At 38.6% G+C, this 21,281-nt stretch overlaps 1 protein-coding gene across 2 annotated transcripts; it reads left to right on the forward strand.

Moving 5' to 3' along the window:
* Window positions 1–856: 856 nt before the first annotated feature.
* Window positions 857–20,768, forward strand: LOC118122039 (moesin). Of its 2 annotated transcripts, XM_035178445.2 has the most exons (13): window positions 857–1,269; window positions 10,201–10,284; window positions 10,891–10,986; window positions 11,093–11,367; window positions 11,486–11,569; window positions 11,967–12,113; window positions 12,209–12,305; window positions 12,402–12,565; window positions 12,911–13,041; window positions 13,172–13,332; window positions 13,474–13,566; window positions 17,846–18,076; window positions 18,367–20,768. In XM_035178445.2, the coding sequence occupies exons 1-13, from the start codon at window positions 1,258–1,260 to the stop codon at window positions 18,529–18,531; spliced, it is 1,740 nt and encodes a 579-aa protein (XP_035034336.1). In that variant the 5' UTR covers window positions 857–1,257; the 3' UTR covers window positions 18,532–20,768. The 2 variants fall into 2 exon arrangements, with proteins under 2 accessions (XP_035034336.1, XP_035034337.1); XM_035178446.2 differs by lacking the exons at window positions 857–1,269; window positions 10,891–10,986; window positions 11,093–11,367 and having other exon boundaries at window positions 10,226–10,284.
* The last annotated feature ends 513 nt before the right edge of the window (window positions 20,769–21,281 follow it).

Genomic DNA, 21,281 nt, shown 5'->3' on the forward strand with positions numbered 1-21,281 from the left:
TTGCATCATTGTATTGTTTGTGTTGTGTGTGCGTAAAGCAGAGATAACAAAAGGGATATTGTGTAGCATAGTGTTTTTAATATACTGTATAACATATTCTGTATGAGGTAGCCAATATGTAGTAGGTTTACATCTCCATGTACCTTTATCAATATTATATAGTTTGTGTTAGCTGTTAGCAAAGTGCATAAACCCTTAAAACCATGGACTGCTGCAGTTCTAGTATTTAAATAATTGCAGTTAAGTAATTGCACTTCTTAGGCCTTTTTGGATTGTATTGTTTGTTTTCTAGTTGGTGTAAAGCAGAGATAACCAGAGGGATGGTGTATAGCATACTGTTTTGAATATACTGTGTGAGGTAGCCAATATGTAGTGAGATTTATATCTTAATGTACTTTTATCAATACTATATAGTTTGTGTTAGCTGTGTTTAAAATGTATTATAGAAGTAATTGCATTTCTAATTGCATCATTGTATTGTTTGTATTCTAGTAAGTGTAAAGCAGAGATAACCAGATGGATCGTGTGTACCATACTGTTTTAAATATACTGTATAAGGTAGCCAATATGTAGTAGATGTATATCTCCTTGTACTTGTATCAGCATTATATAGTTTGTGTTAGCTGATAGCAAACTGCAGAAACCGTTAAACTCCTGGACTACTGCAGTGATTACAATGTGCCCCTCTTGTGTGGCTCTGTACCAGTGGTGTACTCCACGTTAATGCATCCTTACATTTAGAAGTGTGCTTGTGGTGTGAAGAGCATGGCTGAGCAGAGGGCTCGTGCAGTGAGAGTGCAGCTGGACTTTCTCCAGCGGGTTGCGTCTGTGCAGCAGCAGCAGCAGCAGCAGCAGCAGCCATGACGATGCGGCGGCAGCAGGCGGAGTCTGCTGTGGAGCCTGTGTCTCAGTCCTGCTGCTGCTGTCCTGTCATCGGCCTGGGTGTGGTTTTTACAGTCTGTGGTACCGTTAGCAGGAAATCCAGCTCCGGTCCATTTCACTGAGAGGCGAAACAAAGGAGGACAAATCACGACCTTTCCACGGTTGAAGGCAGCTCCTCTTCTTCCTCCTCTTCTTCCTCCGCTTCTTCTTCTGCTGTAGAAAGTAGCGCTGGTTAGTTTCCTGGAGACGGAAGACGTTTGTTTGGCGCCGTTGTTCTGATGGGAAAAAGTTTTCTGCGGCTCTCGCTGACTCCTCGTCTCTTTTAACAAAGTCAAAACCCATTTCTACGTGGAACGGACGCGAAAGGAAGGAAAGATGCCGAAAACGGTAAGAATGAAAACGACCTTATTGGCACGAATTCCCGTTTAAACAACGAGTTCCTGCCTCTGTTATCTGCTAACTGCTTCGCGACTGAATGTTTCCATTGATACGTAACATTAACGTAACATTAACGTAACATTAACGCAACATTAAAGCGCAATTCTCGGTTCATTTTACGCCACTATGTTGAATCCGTTCCATCCAGACCCACGCTGGGGTACTTTCCGTTAGTTGTGTGCGCGTGCGCCCTCCCGCCCGCCCCATTAAAAATTAGCGCGTTTAAATGAGAGCATTGATTCAGGCTGAGAACGGGGAAACGTGATCTGAGCTCGTGTCCGCAGCTCGACCGCCTGAAGTCACACTTCATCCCCCCGGCTCAGGCGGCGGGGCCTATACGGTAGCCTCAGAGCTAGTCCGGCCGAGGCCTGCCTCCTCTCGCCGGGCAGGGATGTGGGGTGTCAGCCGGGACAGGACCCATGCTCCGTGCTGCTCGTGTCTGGAGCTCACGGAGGCAGATTTAACACAGGGGAGGTGACGCTTTTAGAGCCATTATCTCGTTATGTGTGTGTGATAAGAGAGAAGGACAGGGTCGTATCAGTCCTGGAGAAGAAGGAGCACCCCCAGCTCAGGGGGGGGATGTGTGCCGCTGGGTGGGCTCTGAACAAAGAGAAGAGAAGAGGGCACCACCGCCACACACTGATTCACTCTCCTTTTTAATCAGAGGCTCAGATTGCAGCTCAGGCCTTCACCAAACATGAAGTGAAAGTGGTTTCCAGCCCCATCTCTCCTCTGTTTGGCCCGGTTGAGGGTGTGTGTCTGTGTCTGTGTGTTTGTGTGTGATTCTGTGTGTGTGTGTGTGTGTGTGTGTGTCTGTGTGTTTCTCTCTGTGTGTGTGTGTGTCTGTGTGTTTCTCTCTCTGTGTGTGTGTCTGTGTGTTTCTCTATCTGTGTGTGTGTGTCTGTGTGTGTTTCTCTCTCTGTGTGTGTGTGCTGTGTGTTTCTCTCTGTGTGTGTGTGTGTCTGTGGGCCTTAGACACCATGCTTCTTGAATTGAGAAGATAATACAGGAGCTGTGCAATCTGTGTGCAGTCACTCTTCATTCCTACAGTGGGGTTTTAACAGATAGCAGTGTAGCGGATGCATTTTTACTGTGTACTCTATCTAGTGGGCCACTGCTACTGATTGTCACCCTACAGGGGCCAGTGTCTTATCTGTACATGTTTTATACATTCAGGGTTTATTTGTTTGATAAATTTAAATATTTGTCTCATTTATTTGAACATTGGATTCATCATTTTATCATTTAAGGGCTCAGTGCTTCATACACTATGAGGAACTTTGACTGTATCTTCCTCTTGTCTAAACTTTATTAACATTGATATGGCACGAAGTGGAAGTATGGCCCTAATGTGAGAGGTGATACCAATCGGATAATGAAAGGAACACGATGTTACACTCATGAGAATGTGATCCACACCTCAAGCCATTTACACAGATAGAAAGTACTTCACCAAATCAGTGTGTTATGTTCTGATTTCCTGCTTTGGGTTAATTACCCCTCACTATAAAATTGTATTGTTTTTGTGCGGCTGTTAACTTATCCTATGTGATACTAGGGCTTCTTATAGAGCTTTCCTTATTTGCACATCTCAGTAATATTGTAACTAACTTAAAATACATGAACATTTATCACTATTGACTTTACATATCATGACAATGGACTTGTGAACTCCTACACTTAAAGAAAGAATAACATGGACTAAGGGTTGTACCTGTTCTCTTCCTGCGGTATTGTTTCTACGACTACTGTACTTCCTCCACATATTTTCCAGAAATGTGTTTGAGCATCCTGGCATTTAAAGTCTTTAGTGCCCAGAGGAATTCCTCTAATCACGTCAGCATTTCAACATATAGTTTCAGTGACTTTTTGTACGGAAGGGATTTGCAGAGTAGTAAAAGCTACACATTAATAAGTACTTATTTGCAATAAATCGGCAATGTTGTGTTGATTTTAAGTAAAAGAAAACCGATTGCATCCAAAATATATTTGAGCAGCGCTGCCTCATTGATACGAATTATCGTAGGTTGATATTGTAATTCTATGCAAGGGACTTTTAGGAGTTCTTGCTGTCACACATGAACCTTATTGTAATTTTTTTCACTGCAAGCGTTTGATATGATCTTGACATATTTTTAGTCCTCCACTTAATGTCGGCCTTTGTGCCAAGTCTCTGGAGAGCGCAGCTGAGACGCTGTTCGCCTCAACAACACCAGGGTAGCAACCTACAATACTGAATGTGCGGCAGCCACTGCAGTAACGGCTCAGGAGAAGCTGTTTGGCAGTCACAATCAGTACATGAGCACAGGCCCACTGCAGCGTCACTGCAGCTCTGTTGCAGATATCTCAGCCTACACACAGTGGAGAGTTAGAAAAGGGGAAACTAGTGATGAAAAGAATAGATGAATGACGACAGAAAAGGATTGTGGGATATGTTGGACAGAAAGCTTTATATTTACTAATACGTAACCTGATATATAAACCAGAGAGCGATGTGAGGAGATCAGTATTTTCTTACTTTTGTGCAAGTGCAGCAAAGCCAAAAGCACGTTAGACTATATTAAGTTACAGAGTTATTTCATTCTGAGATCATTGCACCTGGAGGACGTGTTATTGCAACACTGAAGGGTTTTGTTTCCTTTATTAAAGCTTGCTGCGCCATGTGAACTTACGTGTGAAAGGAGGAAGCTCGACTCTGATTCAGCAAATACTCATTCAAAGTTGTGGTCCCAGTTTCATCCCAGTACATCCACAACAAGCTGCCACGGAGAATAGAGAGATTCATGGCTTAAATTAGTTTTTTTCCACTAACTGTTTGCATTTCCGTTTTTTTTCAAATATAGATTATCTATTCAGTGTTTTGAGTAAAATACAAAATAATTTGATGTTTCACAAAAGCAGTAATTATTGAGAAACTCTGTCTTGGCTGGACTCCCCTTGGCAGAGCCTCGGTTTCCCAAGGAAGTCATGTTGTGACTCAAGGTTTCTGCGCTTACATCAGTTCCTTTCTGGTAATTTCCTCGCCTGCAGCCTTATATGGAGTTTCACATCACGGTCTAGTGTGCTCTCCTCCCTGCTTCCCCCAGCGTGGTCGTCAGAAGCCAGGCTCCCCTTTAGACTGCATTACAGCATTGCTACAAGTGCAGGATTTGCTCTGGACATGTGTCTGTCAGCATCTGAAGTCTTAATTTACATCCACAAGGAGCTGTATTAGTTTAGATTTAATTTAAGGATGTGCAGTTACAGATTATTAGCAGCTTTCTTAACTATTTTTTTTAATCAAAATTATTTTAATTTTATTATTGCTCAAGCACAAAAGAAACACAAAATATTATTGTCTTTTGGTTTTATTGCTATTTTCTAGTTCACCAAACTATGTTGCTGAATGGACCTTTATAATTTGCTCTTATTTTCTTTCTTGCTGTTAAGAATAGAGCAATTTCAGAGTTACTCCAGCAGTCGGCCGGTTTTAGAAACCAGTTTTCCTGGTGAATGAAGTTAATCACAATAATACTTTTCTATCCACATATACAGAAACAGTGAATTATTATTATTACCAAACAAAACTCGAGCACAACTTACCATTTCAGCAGATGCAGTTTTCTTGTTAGCAGGTCCTTTTAAACAGTGTGTCTATGGAGAAATGGTCAATGGAAAGAGCCAGAGGTATTTGAGTAGGGGATTAAGTGAGTGTGTAGAAGTACATAGCAGAGCAGATTAACAGTGTGTAGAAGGTACAAGTGGTGCACAATCTACAATCAGGACTTCAGGGGTTTTCATGCACGTCGCTAGTTTAATGTTTTCTGTGCGGACATTATGAGAAAGTCAAACTTCTGACAGTAAGTACTTTGTTGTTGTAGTGACTAGTGGTTTTAACTATTTTTAGTTCAACCATCTAATGGTTTGTTTAATATTCGTCTGTTGTAGATGGTGACCGTTACATATAACAGTGGTATGGCAGATTAATAAATTATGATTGACTGGCTGTAATTATAATATAGTATCGAGTACAACCCTCAAGCAAACAAGGCTCAAACTGTTTAGAATAGAAGAATCGTTTAAGCAAAGCAGTCAAGTGAACACACTGCAGACAGACCTGCATGTGATTTGTATCAGTCGATATCTCTTTCTGTAGAAAACTTTGTTTCCTGCCCTGGATCTGCTGATGATCCAGAGTCCCTCAGCACAGACCACCTCGATCCGCTGCTGTGTACGTGCCCCAGTTAATGTGTGTGATGAAGTAAATACCACTGACCAGCTAAAATATGGGCTTAAATCTACTAGAATGAGTAGGAATCATTACTACAGACAAAACACTGTAGGAATCCGGATTGGAAAATGTAAGGAAACATAAATTTGGTAATGAAAAGTGACAAGTGAGGCGAACACACTGATTATATGAGTTGTCAACAGAATGCAGATGATGGCAGAGGGTGAAGCAGCAGTGTCTATGACTAGAGGCTATTTCATTAAGCTGAGAGGGACATCTAATGAACTTAAGAGAACAGTGGTCGTGGGAATCAGCTCTAAAAGAAGTGTACTGTCCCCCACTTAGACAGAAACCACATCCTCCTCTCCATCCTCCCCCTTTCCTGTCACCCAGTTTGTTCTCTTCAGCCACCAACATCTGTGTGCAGATGTAAATTAGTGCAGCACTTTTAAAATAATTTTTTGGTCTAAACTTAACCTGCCTTTTACCTAAAAGTTGAATCTTTTATGCTGCTTACGTATTTTCTGCAGTCTTACTCTTAAGTCAGTATTCTAGTACAGGGTGATATACATCCTGTAGAGGATTATTATCTTTCTACATGAATATTATTTGCTTTGAACCACATCATAACAATCACAGCAGGCATCTCATTTTCACACTTCAAATTCAGCTCGGCATTACATAAACTGTTAACTGGATGTAAGCGGCTGGCAGAGACAGAGATAGCCGAGATATTTTTCAAACACTAACGGCACATTTTTAACATAACTGTTCGACGTGAGCCCATTAGGTTGTGTGTTTGTGCTGTTTTTGTCCACAGTTTGTCTCTCAGATAAGCTGAGGCAGCGGTGGGTTGTCAGCATGGTTGCTCTGGTTACCAGGGCGGATCCATTGTTCAGGACTTGTTGACCTTATTTGCTGACCTTGTATGAGTGTTAGGGACGGTATGACTCGGAAGTATGACTCGGATTTATCAGTTATCATATGTTTTGATACTCTGACTGTGCTCAGTTGACCACTCATAAAGAGGTTCGCCCTTGTATTGTTACACCGGATATCTTTGGGGAGCAGGTTTGGTATATTTAACCAGGATTATTGTTCTTTGTGCTGGGGGCCATCCTTAACAACTTAGTCATATCTCTTTTGTTGTCTTGGCTTTAGTTGGAGGGATTGTGGCTTTGTACTGACATAACACTAGCTGTGGGTGGTGAGCTTAGAGTGTATATAAAGATGAACAAGCCAAAAGTGAAGCCAAAATACTTTGATGATCCCCTGGTGGCTGGCTGCAGTATAGGCCATGAACCCCACGCCCTCCATGTTAGTGGATGCAACATGGACCAAACACAAATGTCTTTGTCTCGAAGATGGTCATTTTAGGTAGTTCTTATTGCTCTGATGTATGTTTAAGTATTCATTTAGTTTGGTTTCAATTAGTTATTCGATGCTATAAAAACAGGTCGAAACTATTGGTTGACAGCTGAGACTGACCTGCGATTGGTCGAGCGTTTGTATAGACAGGACCTCGGTACCACAGCTCCACACTAGGATCACTTCTGCACAGATTCTGGCTCGAAATTATGTCAAAAGCACAAAATGGCAGCATCCGTATCCGTGATATTTTAGCTTCATTTGTCCATCTTCATATAAAGTCTATGGTGGTGACTGAATGCTAAAATGTGTAGTGTTCCCTGCAAATATTTGTACTATTAATCTCCCTGTCAAATTTTCTCTGTAACTTAAGGTATATGGTGTGTGTTTTTTTTCTTCTTAAATTGTTCGGTCAAAGTGTATTTCAGTGGATGAAAATAGTATAATAGTATGCTAACCATACTTTAATCACAGTTTCAGAGCTGTTCTGCAACTCTGAATCACCTCCCTGGTGAGGTTAAGTTTGAGTTGTTTGTGAGAGTTCACTCTTGGGTCGTCTTCTCCATCATAGAAGTAAATAACCATATAATTATAAAACAAACTTGTCCACTCCCTACAAACAACAGTCATTACTTAACATTTTCTCTCTTGATGGGTTGATTGGGTCATGCAGCTCTCATGCTTTCTGTTTTAGCCTTTCTTCCATTTGCCAATTGAATTAAATGGTAAAATTGTGTCTTCTTACTGTGCAGATTTTTGAATTAAATGGATTTTAAGCAACACTAAGACCCAAACTAAAATGCTGAACATAGTATATGTTGAATCTGCTGAACATCAACATGAAAGCATTGTCAAAAGCACTGCACTAAAGTACAGCCTCATACAGCTGCTAGCATGAGTTGTTATAGCCAATCATGTATTTAAGTCTGAGATGTATTTTACAATTATCATGTGAATATGATATGATATCGTAATTAGGTTTAATTTACGCTGTTTGTTTTGTGGTAGAGGACTTAACAAACATCAATTGTATTGTCGGAGAAAATCACATTATGTTTCATAAAGTGAAGTGAATCAGCCAAAAGAGATAAGTTAGTTTGATAAATCAAAGACCAGTTAGATCATCGGATCATCGGATAAAGTAATAGTAAGGATAAAGCAAATATTAAAAATATCATGAAGTCCCAGGCAGTCAGGGAAACACAGGGTTCTCAAAGAAAGCTCTGTACTCCATAAATCATTCAATAAACCAATTACTTATCATGAAGCAAATTTATTTGAACAGTCTCAGAACTGTTTATATATGCCAATAGATATGTAGCTTGTTGAAAGTTGAGAAACTTAGTATAATTTTGGTGTGATAAAAAAACCCTGTGTAGAACAGGTCATGGAAACAGACACGTGGGTCTGAGAAGGGTGTTACTGAGCAAGTTCTAATAATAGTGGGTCCTGTTTTTTTAATTCTGTCCATGAGAGACACACCCTAACCAGGCAGAACATTCACGAGTGCAGTTCCCTTTTCATGTTTGCCACTCAGACTCCGGAAATGAAAGTGCTTACACCTAAGCAGGGTAGTCGCAAGCTGAACTCTTATCTGCATTCATGGAAACATTTTTCATCTAGGGTCTGAGTTGTGTAAAGATTTGTTTGTGTAGATGACTCTAGACATCTGTGCTGTTCCGCGCGGGCCCAGATTGTGCGTTTCAGTACAACTTAAACTGCAGGTGGTGACAGGAAGTGACAGAGGGGCAAGTGTCCTGAGCAGTAAATGGGCTCCTGCTGACATAAATGGTAAAGAACGCAACTCTAATCAGCGCGTAACTAGGAGATAATGCATACCATTGTTGTTGAGGGCAGGCGTGGGCCTCAGCCCGCGCAGCTATTTCCCAATAGATGTGCATGCTGCCGGTCTCCACATCTCTAAGAGGACAGAGAAAATGAGAAATGCCTACACAGTCTGTTTGCCACAGAGTCAATTTGTTCTTCTTATTGAGGGGAATGCTGGGGTTAAATAAATGTATTCAACATTTCAAGCCACCTAAATAAAAGGGGCCTCACTGCATATAGGAGCATGTTACCTGAAGAGGCAGCAGACCTACTTCACAGTGGGTCCTTAGCTTAGCGTTAAGCTGACAGGCTGCATGATACATGGCAGGAAGTAGACGACTCAAGAGAGCTCAGTGTTCAGCTGCAGCTACAGCAGAAGCGGTGCCTCACAAGGCACAGCCACTAGAGGATGTGGTCACTTCCTGCAGATAAGTTCTATACTGAGACACAGCCACACATTTGTCAGACACTGTGTGGAACCAAGACACATGATCCCTCTATATAGATAGTGTGTGTGTGTGTGTGTGTGTAGTTAGGGTTGCTGCTTGATTTATTTATCTGACTTTTGGTTTCTGAAAGAATGTTTGACAAATTAATTTTTAAGGGCTACAAATGTGAAACAAATTTTCTTTGTATATTTCTGGAGGGTAGCTTAACTTTAAAGAATATAGGCAGGCATATATATATAAGCATTTGCTTGTACCTGAGCCTTTTCAGTCATTTTAGACTTTGTTTACACTTTATTATTTATACTTGTACAATGTGTGATGATGACTGAATTTAAAATCAGTCAATCAATCAAAAATCCAACCATTTGTGAAGAAAGTGCTTATATGATCTTTAAATGTTTTTACTTCCACTGTTGAGTAACCAGTGTGAATAGGGACTTGAAGTAAAAAAATATATTATTTATTTTAAGCATGAATATTTCCCAAGAATGATATTTAAGTGTTAAGTCCAGATGGCGACTGATAATAAGTGCATTCACCCATGAGGGTACTAAGTTGTACTAAGTTGTTTTGAAAAAAGAGAAGAAAAAATTGCAGAAACAACGAAATAAAAGTGATGAGGAAAGAAGTTAATACAACTCAGTTTCTTTGAGACACATAAAGCCACATGAGCCAACCAGAATGGCTTAGTGCAGCGTTTACCGCTGCCAAGGCCCGACAGTCCCCTTAAATTCAATCAAACCGCACCACATTACATTCAGTCATGACTATTAGTTCCCTATATGTCTGATTCTTTTCATCGAGATCTATGAATGATTCCCTGGAAAATCTGTGAAAATGTAAAAAAAAAAAGCCCTTTCTTGCAATGGCAAAGAAAGTGAAAGACAAATTCCTGCTCTTTTTGATGGTTGATGTTAACACAGAGAAAGTGTATGTGATATATGTACAGTACTTACATCCAGTGACCAGAAGAACATGGTGTACCTTTTAAAATGGCTCATTCTTATACTTTGCTCTCCTCTTCAGATTAGTGTAAGAGTCACCACGATGGATGCTGAGCTGGAGTTCGCCATTCAGCCCAATACAACAGGAAAGCAGCTCTTTGACCAGGTATGAGAAACTTCCAACTCATGACGTGACTAGTGTTATATGCTGTCTTTCCAAAGAAGGGAACTAATTTTTGAATCAACCATGATTTGGAAGCTGAAATTTTGAATGATACGATTTTTCAATTTTTGTTTGTTTCTGTGTGTCATACAATATCTGACCCTAGGTTACTGTCAAAAACACAGTAGTAGCAGTTAGTTGTATTCTCAACTACATTGTAATTACCCGACCAAGTTGGCAAGTTTAAAAAAAATTACTTTTATAGTGTATGGTCCAATAGTGACAAACTTCTCCGAGCCCAAGAGGATGGCATGAGATGTTTTGTTTTGTCCAACCAACAAACCTGAAAATATTCTTCTAGTTTTTCATAATTTGCAAGAAAGATCGCTTAAATTGTTAATCATTAGTTAAATGAAATTTACATTTTAAATTATACTTAAAGATATGCAGTTATTGGTAGAGTTATTTTCAAAATATTTATATTTGTTATTTTTTTGTTCCATGTTTGTGAGGAGTGGAGGGTACTAATGATCTGAAGCGGAGACACAGTAATAGTCTGCTTATATAAGTAATACATTATTATTAATGATTCTTCTTTTATTTTTCAAGGTGGTAAAGACCATTGGGCTGCGGGAGGTTTGGTACTTTGGACTCCAATACCAGGATACAAAGGGTTTTTCTACATGGCTCAAGCTCAATAAGAAGGTGAGCTCATTTTACATTTTTACTTTACACAAGATTGAACTATTCTGTGTAACTCAGGTCTATTTTCAGAAACGTAACCTCCCGAATTTGTCACGTTTTATTTTAGGTGACAGCCCAGGATGTGAGGAAGGAAAGCCCGCTGCTGTTTAAGTTTCGTGCCAAATTCTTCCCCGAGGATGTTTCAGAGGAGTTAATCCAGGATGCCACGCAGCGGCTGTTCTTCCTGCAGGTGAAAGAGGGAATCTTAAATGACGACATCTACTGCCCTCCAGAGACGGCTGTCCTGCTGGCCTCCTATGCAGTCCAGGCCAAGTACGCAGACTACAATAAGGACGTTCACGTACCGGGCTACCTGTCCGGTGAACAGCTGCTCCCTCAGAGGTAACACAGCTTTCATCATCATGATCATCATTTCAGTCTGACACAGCGATGATGTCACCTTTGAGGCAGTGTGTGTGTGCGTGTTAATGCATGACTCTCTGATGTCTCATGTTCTTAGAGTCCTGGACCAGCACAAACTCAACAAGGAGCAGTGGGAGGAGAGGATCCAGGTGTGGCACGAAGAGCACAAGAGCATGATGAGGTAACCAAGGGCACACGTGTATACACACACAAACACACACACACACACACATACAGGAGAGAAACATCTTAGCCCTGTTGCTCTGTTATTGCCATAACAAGATGATCTTTGACACTTGGGACACTATTGTTACCTGGTACTGTCTGTCTAGGGTCTGGACCAAAGTTTCTCTTTAGTGTTGCATTTGGTCTTTGGAGCTTTATGCAAACACCAGGTCACAATCTCTCTCTGCAACCTTGAAAATGTGTGTCTTGTTCTTTCCTCTTCATTGTCACGCTCTTGTCAAGGCTTATTTTCGTCTTTGTCGCTGTACATTTCACACACCCCTGCCACCTGGAGCTCTGTGTTGTCGGATTGTTTCTGACCGGAGTTAAATACGCACCTTATTTGTCCACAGAGAGGAATCCATGATGGAGTATCTGAAGATCGCTCAAGACCTTGAGATGTATGGAGTCAACTACTTCAACATCAAGAATAAGAAAGGAACAGAACTGTGGTTGGGAGTGGATGCACTGGGACTCAACATTTATGAACAGAATGACAAGTGAGTACAGTATTGGTGTAAAGTATGATCACTGATTCCTGTCCAGAGTAATGCAGCTGACCCTGACTTTTTACTTTCACACTTTTCTTCAACAGGATGACACCCAAAATTGGATTTCCTTGGAGTGAAATACGGAACATTTCCTTCAATGACAAGAAGTTTGTCATTAAACCAATTGACAAAAAAGCTCCTGTATGTTACCCCTCAATAACATAACAACGTACTACAGCTAAATACTCAAGGTCTGTGAATGAATTCTGATAAAAACCTGTCCTGTTGCTGTTTCAGGACTTTGTATTCTATGCTCCAAGACTGCGCATCAACAAGCGCATTCTGGCTCTGTGCATGGGCAACCACGAGCTGTACATGCGCCGCCGCAAACCCGACACCATTGAAGTGCAGCAGATGAAGGCTCAGGCTCGCGAGGAGAAGAATCACAAGAAGATGGAAAGGTAAGATTCACAAGCTGTTTTTCACAATAAAGTACAGACATTTACTCATAGATTTGATCACACTGTGCGACTTTTAGTGTTATAGATCATTTAGTATTTTTAGTAAAAAATATTTACAAGAAGAGGTTCAGTTTTGTCTTTTGTAACGACAAAGGCTGTTGATTCTAACACTGAATCCCTGCCTTGTGTGTGATGGTTTTGTGCGATTCTTGCACAGAGATGTGTAAACTAGTGAATATTTAAATACCCTGTGTATGAAATTGTAATTAATGTGTTCTACTTTTGAGAGAGACTCCTGATTACTGTATAGTACATCTTGTATTTTGTTTATTCTCTGTCCATCAGAGCTCTGCTGGAGAATGAGAAGAGGAAGCGAGAAGTTGCTGAAAAGGAAAAGGAAAAGATCGAGAAGGAAAAGGAGGAATTAATGGAGAAATTAAAGCAGATTGAGGAGCAGACAATAAAAGCCCAGCAAGGTGGGTGACATGTCGGTGTTCAAGAGAAACCTGTTGTCGTGCAGTAATGAACGGTGGCCATGTTTCTCTCACCTGACACTTACCTGTTGTGCCTCTGTGTGTGTGAATGTGTGTGTGTGTGTGTGCACAGAGCTGGAGGAACAAACACACAAGGCTCTGGAGTTGGAGCATGAGAGGAAGCGAGCACAGGAGGAGGCTGAGCGTCTGGAGTCTGAGCTGATGGGTGCTGAGGACGCCAAGATGGCACTGATGCAGCAGTCAGAGAACCAGATGAAAAACCAAGAACACCTGGTCAGTGATTAAAAAACGATTTGTCTTATCACACATATTAAAGCTAAACATCCAGATGTACGTATGTGATGGCTGAAATATTGTGTGTTCTCAGGCTTAAGATATCAATATCTATAATAAAATAAAATGTCCTTGTTTCAGGCCACAGAGTTGGCTGATCTGACTTCAAAGATCTCCCTCCTGGAGGACGCCAAAAAGAAGAAGGAAGATGAGGCGGAACAGTGGCAAAACAAGGTGCGGTTTGAGTTACTACTAACTTTAGTATAGTTCAGTCGTCATCCGCTGTTTATTAGGGCCCGAGCACCTCCGGTGGGAGGCCCTATTGTATTTCGAAGGATTTGTATTTCCCTTTTGGGGCTTTTTCAGGGCCTAGACATGCTCAAATTGTTACCAAAGTTTGCAGGGAATTCAAAACCCCAAAAAGTAATTGTATTCTGGAGTAATTTGAAATGGGCGTGGAAAAATGGCTCAACAGCGCCATCTAAGGAAAAGCCCCTCAGTTAGCTTTCACCGATCTTCACAAAAATCGTAGCCCAGGTGTATCATGACAAGACAAACAAAAAAGGTCAGAGGTGCAATGGGAAAAAAGCAACAGGAAGCCCGCCATTTTGACTTTAGTGGCCATATTGGCCATTTTCCACATTTTTACTTTGATGTACTTGTCCCAGGGCTTTCATCAGATCAACTTCATATTGAGATGAGTGTCATCACAACAAGATGGAGATGAAAACTACCTCAAAGATCGATTTTTCGTCACAAGGTGTGACCGTGGCGTGGCCTCAAAGTTTGATTACACGCCATCAAAACACGAGGTTCTGTATCTCGGACATATTTGGTCGAATCGAGTCCAAACTAGACATGTAAGACAAAAGTCCCGGCCTGATGACATCTACACAGAAATCATGACTTAAAAACACAGCGCCCCCTGGTGGCAACAGGAAATGTCTTGTTTTTTGCATGTCTTACACTTGGAAGTATTCCTCCTCATCTACTGACCGCAGCCATGTCAAACCTATGTTTAGTTACTTTTGTACTTTTAGTTACTTTTGTACTTTTAGTTACTTTTTAGTTACTTTTGTACTTTTAGTTACTTTTGTACTTTTAGTTACTTTTTAGTTACTTTTGTACTTTTAGTTACTTTTGTACTTTTAGTTACTTTTTAGTTACTTTTGTACTTTTAGTTACTTTTAGTTACTTTTGTACTTTTAGTTACTTTTGTTCTTTTAGTTACTTTTTAGTTACTTTTGTACTTTTAGTTACTTTCGTACTTTTAGTTACTTTTTAGTTACTTTCGTACTTTTAGTTACTTTTTAGTTACTCTTGTACTTTTAGTTACTTTTTAGTTACTTTTGTACTTTTAGTTACTTTTGTACTTTTAGTTACTTTTTAGTTACTTTTGTACTTTTAGTTACTTTTGTACTTTTAGTTACTTTTTAGTTACTTTCGTACTTTTAGTTACTTTTTAGTTACTTTTGTACTTTTAGTTACTTTTTAGTTACTTTTGTACTTTTAGTTACTTTTTAGTTACTTTACTTACTTTTAGTTACTTTTTAGTTACTTTTGTACTTTTAGTTACTTTTGTACTTTTAGTTACTTTTAGTTACTTTTGTACTTTTAGTTACTTTTTAGTTACTTTTGTACTTTTAGTTACTTTTGTACTTTTAGTTACTTTTAGTTACTTTTTTACTTTTAGTTACTTTAGTTTTTAGTACTTTTAGTTACTTTCGTACTTTTAGTTACTTTTTAGTTACTTTTGTACTTTTAGTTACTTTTTAGTTACTTTTGTACTTTTAGTTACTTTTGTACTTTTAGTTACTTTTTAGTTACTTTTGTACTTTTAGTTACTTTTGTACTTTTAGTTACTTTTTAGTTACTTTTGTACTTTTAGTTACTTTTTAGTTACTTTTGTACTTTTAGTTACTTTTGTACTTTTAGTTACTTTTTAGTTACTTTTGTACTTTTAGTTACTTTTGTACTTTTAGTTACTTTTTAGTTACTTTTGTACTTTTAGTTACTTTTTAGTTACTTTTGTACTTTTAGTTACTTTTGTACTTTTAGTTACTTTTTAGTTACTTTTGTACTTTTAGTTACTTTTGTATTTTTAGTTACTTTTAGTTACTTTTGTACTTTTAGTTACTTTTTAGTTACTTTTGTACTTTTAGTTACTGTCTGTCCTGTCTGTCCTATTTAATTTTTTTTGGACGGACAGACGGACGATTTTTTTTTTCGTCCGTCTGTCTGACCGTATTTTTTTTTTTTTTTGGACGGACAGACGGACGGATTTTATTAAATTTTTTATTTCAATTAAATTTTATTTAATTTAATTTTTTTCGTCCATCTGTCTGTCCGTATTTTTTTCATCGGACGGACAGACAGTTGATTTTTTTTTTTTTTTCGTCTGTCTGTCTGACCGTATTTTTTTTTTTGGACGGACAGACGGACGGATTTTATTTAATTTTTTTATTTCAATTAAATTTTATTTAATTTAATTTTTTTCGTCCATCTGTCTGTCCGTATTTTTTTTTTTTCGGACGGACAGACGGACACTCCATATATTAATATTAGTGCAGGGTCATAGCGCCACCTACTGATCAGTGTGATAATTAAGTTGTTGTAACATTGTCCAATTGACACAAAATTGCTCACGCTACATCAGAGCCCCTACTTGAACAGATCTATTAGTCTGGCAACAGGAAGTAAGCTTTGTTTTACAACTATCATTCGATTTACATAAAATTTTCACAGTGTGATGTGCAATTGATAGCATGGACCGTAATGAGCAATTAGCAGGCAAGGATCGACATCGCGTGACGGACGCAGGAAGTGAAGTGTTTGTCCTTGCCACAGTGCGCAAAACGCATGCAACGCGGAGACGTGCGCTTGGTCATTGATCGCTCTCTCCACTAACCGCAACAGGCTTCAAAATGCGTGTGCTCGGGCCCGTTAGTGCTACAACGTAGCCCTAGTTTTACTTGTAGTTTGAAAAAATGTAAGTACTAAAGAGTATAATGTGTTAACTTGATTGTCATAGATAAAAAGTTTAATCACAAATCACTTTAAAGGCTTTTTACATGTGAAAATATGAATATGTCATCGTTTGGAAACACAAAACGTTCAAGATTAAATACACAAAAAATACATTGTAATATAAATTAATATAATCATATGAATACATTTAGTAAAAAAAAGGAATAGTTTGTGCAAAAGGATCTCACATATTCTTGTTTCTCATATATATTCACAGTAGAAATACAAATGAAATGGCATCTGTCTGATATTGTGCTGCAGATCACACTGCCCCTCCCTTGTGACACAGCGGGGACACACATTCCTGGTGTCCTGTTGTTGTGTGTGTGTTTTTTTGGGGGGGGAGGGGTGAAAGCTCCCCGCTCGCCTCATGTCTTTTTTGGTAAAAAGCGTGGGTGCCAGCCCAGCCCCTCCATGGTTTTTGGTCAGTGTGACTCACGGTGTTTGTGGTGCTGACAGTTCTCTTTGTGTTGAGGAAATCCTGTTGAACTCTTTTGCCCCAGTATGATGTCCTGGTTCATAAAGGACTGGTGCGCTAAGTGGAGGTTTCCACGCTTGCAGACGTTCAGTGGAAGTTCCAGTCTCTTTTTAATTGGCTGTGTTTTTCCACCAACCCTCGAGCAAGTTTAGAAAACAAAACAGGCAAACATGGCATTAAGAAAAAGGCTGATACAGTGAGTCTCATTGGAGTGTCACTCAATCTTTGGATTTCAATAACAACTAACTCATCATGTCCTAAATAATGTAAACCTTGTTGTTCAGTCAACTTGATAGAAGTGAAATGATTAGTTAAATCATTCGCAGTTGATTGATTAGCATTAGCATATTTATAATGCTACTTTGATAAATAAAGATAGCGAGAAGATACTAATATTATGAGCATGTTAGCATTGTCGCTGCTTTAAGCATTAAGCTCGAAGCAACACTGTGATTTATGCTGAATTTGATTCACGTCAAGGTCTAAAGTTTCCAAGTGGAAGATTCTAAGCTCGAAGCAAAATGAAGCAAAAACATTGACGATCAATGGGTCAAGAGTTGGGTCAAGAAGTGTTGTGCTGTGCTCTTTGCAATTGAAAACAAAACAACAGGAGGAAAAGCAACAAATAAAAACAGAGGCTGTCTACATCAATTTAGTCAAAATATTACACTTAAAAATCACTTTTAATGTCATTTTAACACACAAATGATTTTCAAACTTTTTATTATGAAAACACCAACAAAACGTCCAGAGCGCTTAGGAGTAATCCAAAGCTGCCAGTTCACAGCACGATGAAAACAAATAGAAAAAATACAGGATAAGGTAAAGGAGAGTTTTATTTATTCATTATAGCATCTGAAACCAGTTCTGTGGACGCCAAGTGAGGGATGTCTAATCATAAGCTTCTCTGTACTTGCTCTCATACTCTCTCCACTTATTGTTGTTAAAATGTTAGCTGCATTTTTTAAATGTAACATATAACCACCTCATTATTCTGTGTTCCCTCAGGCCACCGAGGTGCAGGAGGACCTGGAGAAGACCAAAGAAGAGCTTAAAATCAAAGTGATGGCTACTCACGTTCAGGAGCCCCTCAACGTGGAAAACGAGCACGACGAGAATGACGAGAGCAGCGCCGAGGCCAGCGCCGAGTTCGCCTCTGCCGGCACGTACAAGGACCGCAGTGAAGAGGAGCGCATGACCGAGGCTGAGAAGAACGAACGTTTGCAGAAACATCTACTTGTAAGTTGCTCTTATCTTGTGTGTATATGTAATTAAAAAAATGCAAAGAAGGTATTAATGCCCGTTTAATGTTGTAAAATGACAGTTTATAGCTATTAGTCTGTCAGTTATACAACATCAATGTGGATGCACTAAAAGTTAAGGACAAGTCATAAGGAGAGAAGTATAAAAAAGAATCAGATCACTTAGTCAAAGAATTTTACATTTTGAGTCAAGTAAAACATTGTTAGTGTGAAAAAAACAAGTCACAAAAATAACATTGTATTAACACGGCGATGACTGTATTTTAGGCTTTGAGCTCAGAGTTGGCCAACGCTCGGGACGAGACCAAGAAAACGGCGAACGACATGATCCACGCAGAGAACATGAAAGCTGGACGAGACAAGTACAAGACCCTCAGACAGATCCGGTCAGGAAACACCAAACAGCGCATTGACGAGTTCGAATGCATGTGATGTGACGCACGCATGCACCGATGCAAAAGCCCATTCAGCTGGGCCTTTCTGCCTGGACTGCAGTCCTGCCTCACTCAAGCTGTTTTTTTTTCTCTGTGCGCAAATAAATCAGATCCATAACATGACGTGGCTGCAAGAGCACAGCACAACGTACAAACAAGGATCTGGAAAATTCCATTTGTTTTCGTTCCTAACTTTGAATTTAGGCAAGTCACTGGTTTAAAGGGACATACTGTATTTTATAGTGCATTCCTCACAAAGGGGCTTATGTAGCATTTATAGTAACGGGCTCGCGCCTCATTCCATGACACCTGGAGTTAGCATTTTTGATTTCTTTATATACTTCTGTCACATTTTTCTATCATGATTTCAAAGAACCAGAGCAATCCAAATTTTCAGTGTAAGAGCTGGGCCTAGAAACCTTTTTTTCTGCTGGATTTTTCAGACAATAATATTCATCCCATGACTCATAGTTTTACACATTAAATGCACTGTAGACTACTTAAGCAAAAACATATGAAACGACTGAAGTGTTTGGTTGAAGCATTCACCGTGCAGTATTATATTTTGTAAAATTACAATTTACTTTTTTTGTCTCTATTCAGAATCTTCCAGCTGTTACAAACATCACAGTATTTACACACGACTCACAATGTGAAATCAAAGACAAATGTTTTCATCTTTTGTCTGTAGTTACATTTCTTGACACCTTCAACTCAGTTTACAACCGAGAAAATCCTAAAAATTTAAATCCCCAATTTAACTTTCACATGCAACACTAAAAACAGATTTCATTTAGGTTACAGATGCAAATATCTAATGCAAAAATGGTGTTTGTAAAGAATTCGATTTTTTTTATCCTACATACTCTAAAGAACAGAGATTTGAATTGTATCACCAAAATCAAATAAACACTTCCAGTTGTCACTATATCTGTACCTTAGTGTAAATCCTTGTTGTCATCAGTTCAATGCAACATTCAGTTCAAAAAGTTTGAAGTTGATTTTAACTTTACCATAAATGTGTGACTTTTATTTTACTTTTTAGGATCTGCTCATCAGTGAAACTGTTGTTTGATAATTCAATTAATTAGACTCTTTTGCATTGATGCAACCAGCACTGCGGAAGGAATTACACTGTAATATCAGTTGTTAAGTTGGGTTTTTTGAATGAACAAATGCCAATAAAGTTGGAGTTTAGTTTTAACTGCTCGACCGAGGTTTTTTTTCTCAAAATTCTTCCAAGAATTTGATGCATCAAATAAAAAATTACATTCATTTATCATGCACTGGAAAACTTTAGAAAACTGCTATCCTATGAGGGCACTATTTCCAATGCATGCATTATTGATTATTGATATGCTGTGTGTATTTAATTGCATTTCTGTATTTTGTAATTGGGATTTTTCAGATATGATAAAGGTGCAAAAAAGGAGACCTCTGAGGATATTTTTGTATGATCAATGTCTTGAAGTATTTCAGTCAGAGGGGACAGTTTTGATTCAAAATGAAAAGCATTTTGAAAATAGTATTTTATTATTAAGTCAATAAACAGCTCAGTGCTGCGGCTGTAAGCTGATGGAACAAGTCTGTGACATGGAATTCCTGTTTCTGGTATATTGACTGAAAGGTAATGTAATATACCAAAATACCATTTTGCATAAAAAAGAACATTTCTTTGTGCCATTAATTTTTGGCATTCTGCCACGTAAATAATTTAGCTTGTTCATAGATTTGTAGAATTTAGTATTTGAGATTTATTTACACTATTTTGCAACGGTCAAAGTATTTTAGTGATAAATATTTCTTTTTAATTATAATGTCTGTTATTGAATCAACATCTGTCATTTGTGCCAGGATGCATTTTTGATATCCAGTGTCTTTGTGTGTAATAACGTGCAGTAGTTCATGTATCTGCCATGAAATGTAAACATGTAGTTGTTGCTGTTGTGGGACACTTCTCACTCTCTGTGTCTCGGCTTTTGACAATAAGTTTCTATGATGCTAGACTGAATGATTTACCGTGTATCCTAAGCCTTCCGTGTCATTTGGACTCCAGTCACAACAAGTGAAAAAGAAATGTATTAAAAGATGCTACTCAATATCTTGAATCAAAAAACAGACTGAAACATAATGAATACTGTAAATTGACAGACAGTGCCTTGCCCAGGTTATTCATCAGATCTTGCTGCTTAATAGTCTTTCTTTCATAAATGAATAAAAGTCAGATTAAACTGATTTCTCTTTTTATTGTATTTTACTACTATGTCTGCATTATGTGAAGTCTGAAAACATTTAATCAAAAATAATTCAGCTTTTTCCCACTATGATGCCTTTTACAGTTGACGTTACAGTGTCACAATGAGCCACTAGGTGGCAGTGTACCCTCAGTCTACAATGAGGGTGACATGGCAACATGGACTGTATATAAATATATATATATATATATATATATATATATACAGTCCAGGGATCTGTAACAAAAATTGATGATGAATATATATATAGTCCAGAATTGACAAAAAATGTGAAAAGAAAAAGGAAGTTGGAACACATATTCATGTAGAGCACATCATACATGTTGCATATTAATACATTTACATGTTAACAAAACAGACAAAACAGAGTTTACCAAAGCAAACTGAATAATTTAAATTATTGTAACTATCACAATCTCATTCACCAGATAAAAAAACAACAACAACAACACTGAACATCAAAATACCCCAACGTTTTAAAAATCTATTCCTG

Source organism: Hippoglossus stenolepis, chromosome 15 (assembly GCF_022539355.2).
Source record: "Hippoglossus stenolepis isolate QCI-W04-F060 chromosome 15, HSTE1.2, whole genome shotgun sequence".
NCBI lineage: Eukaryota > Metazoa > Chordata > Actinopteri > Pleuronectiformes > Pleuronectidae > Hippoglossus > Hippoglossus stenolepis.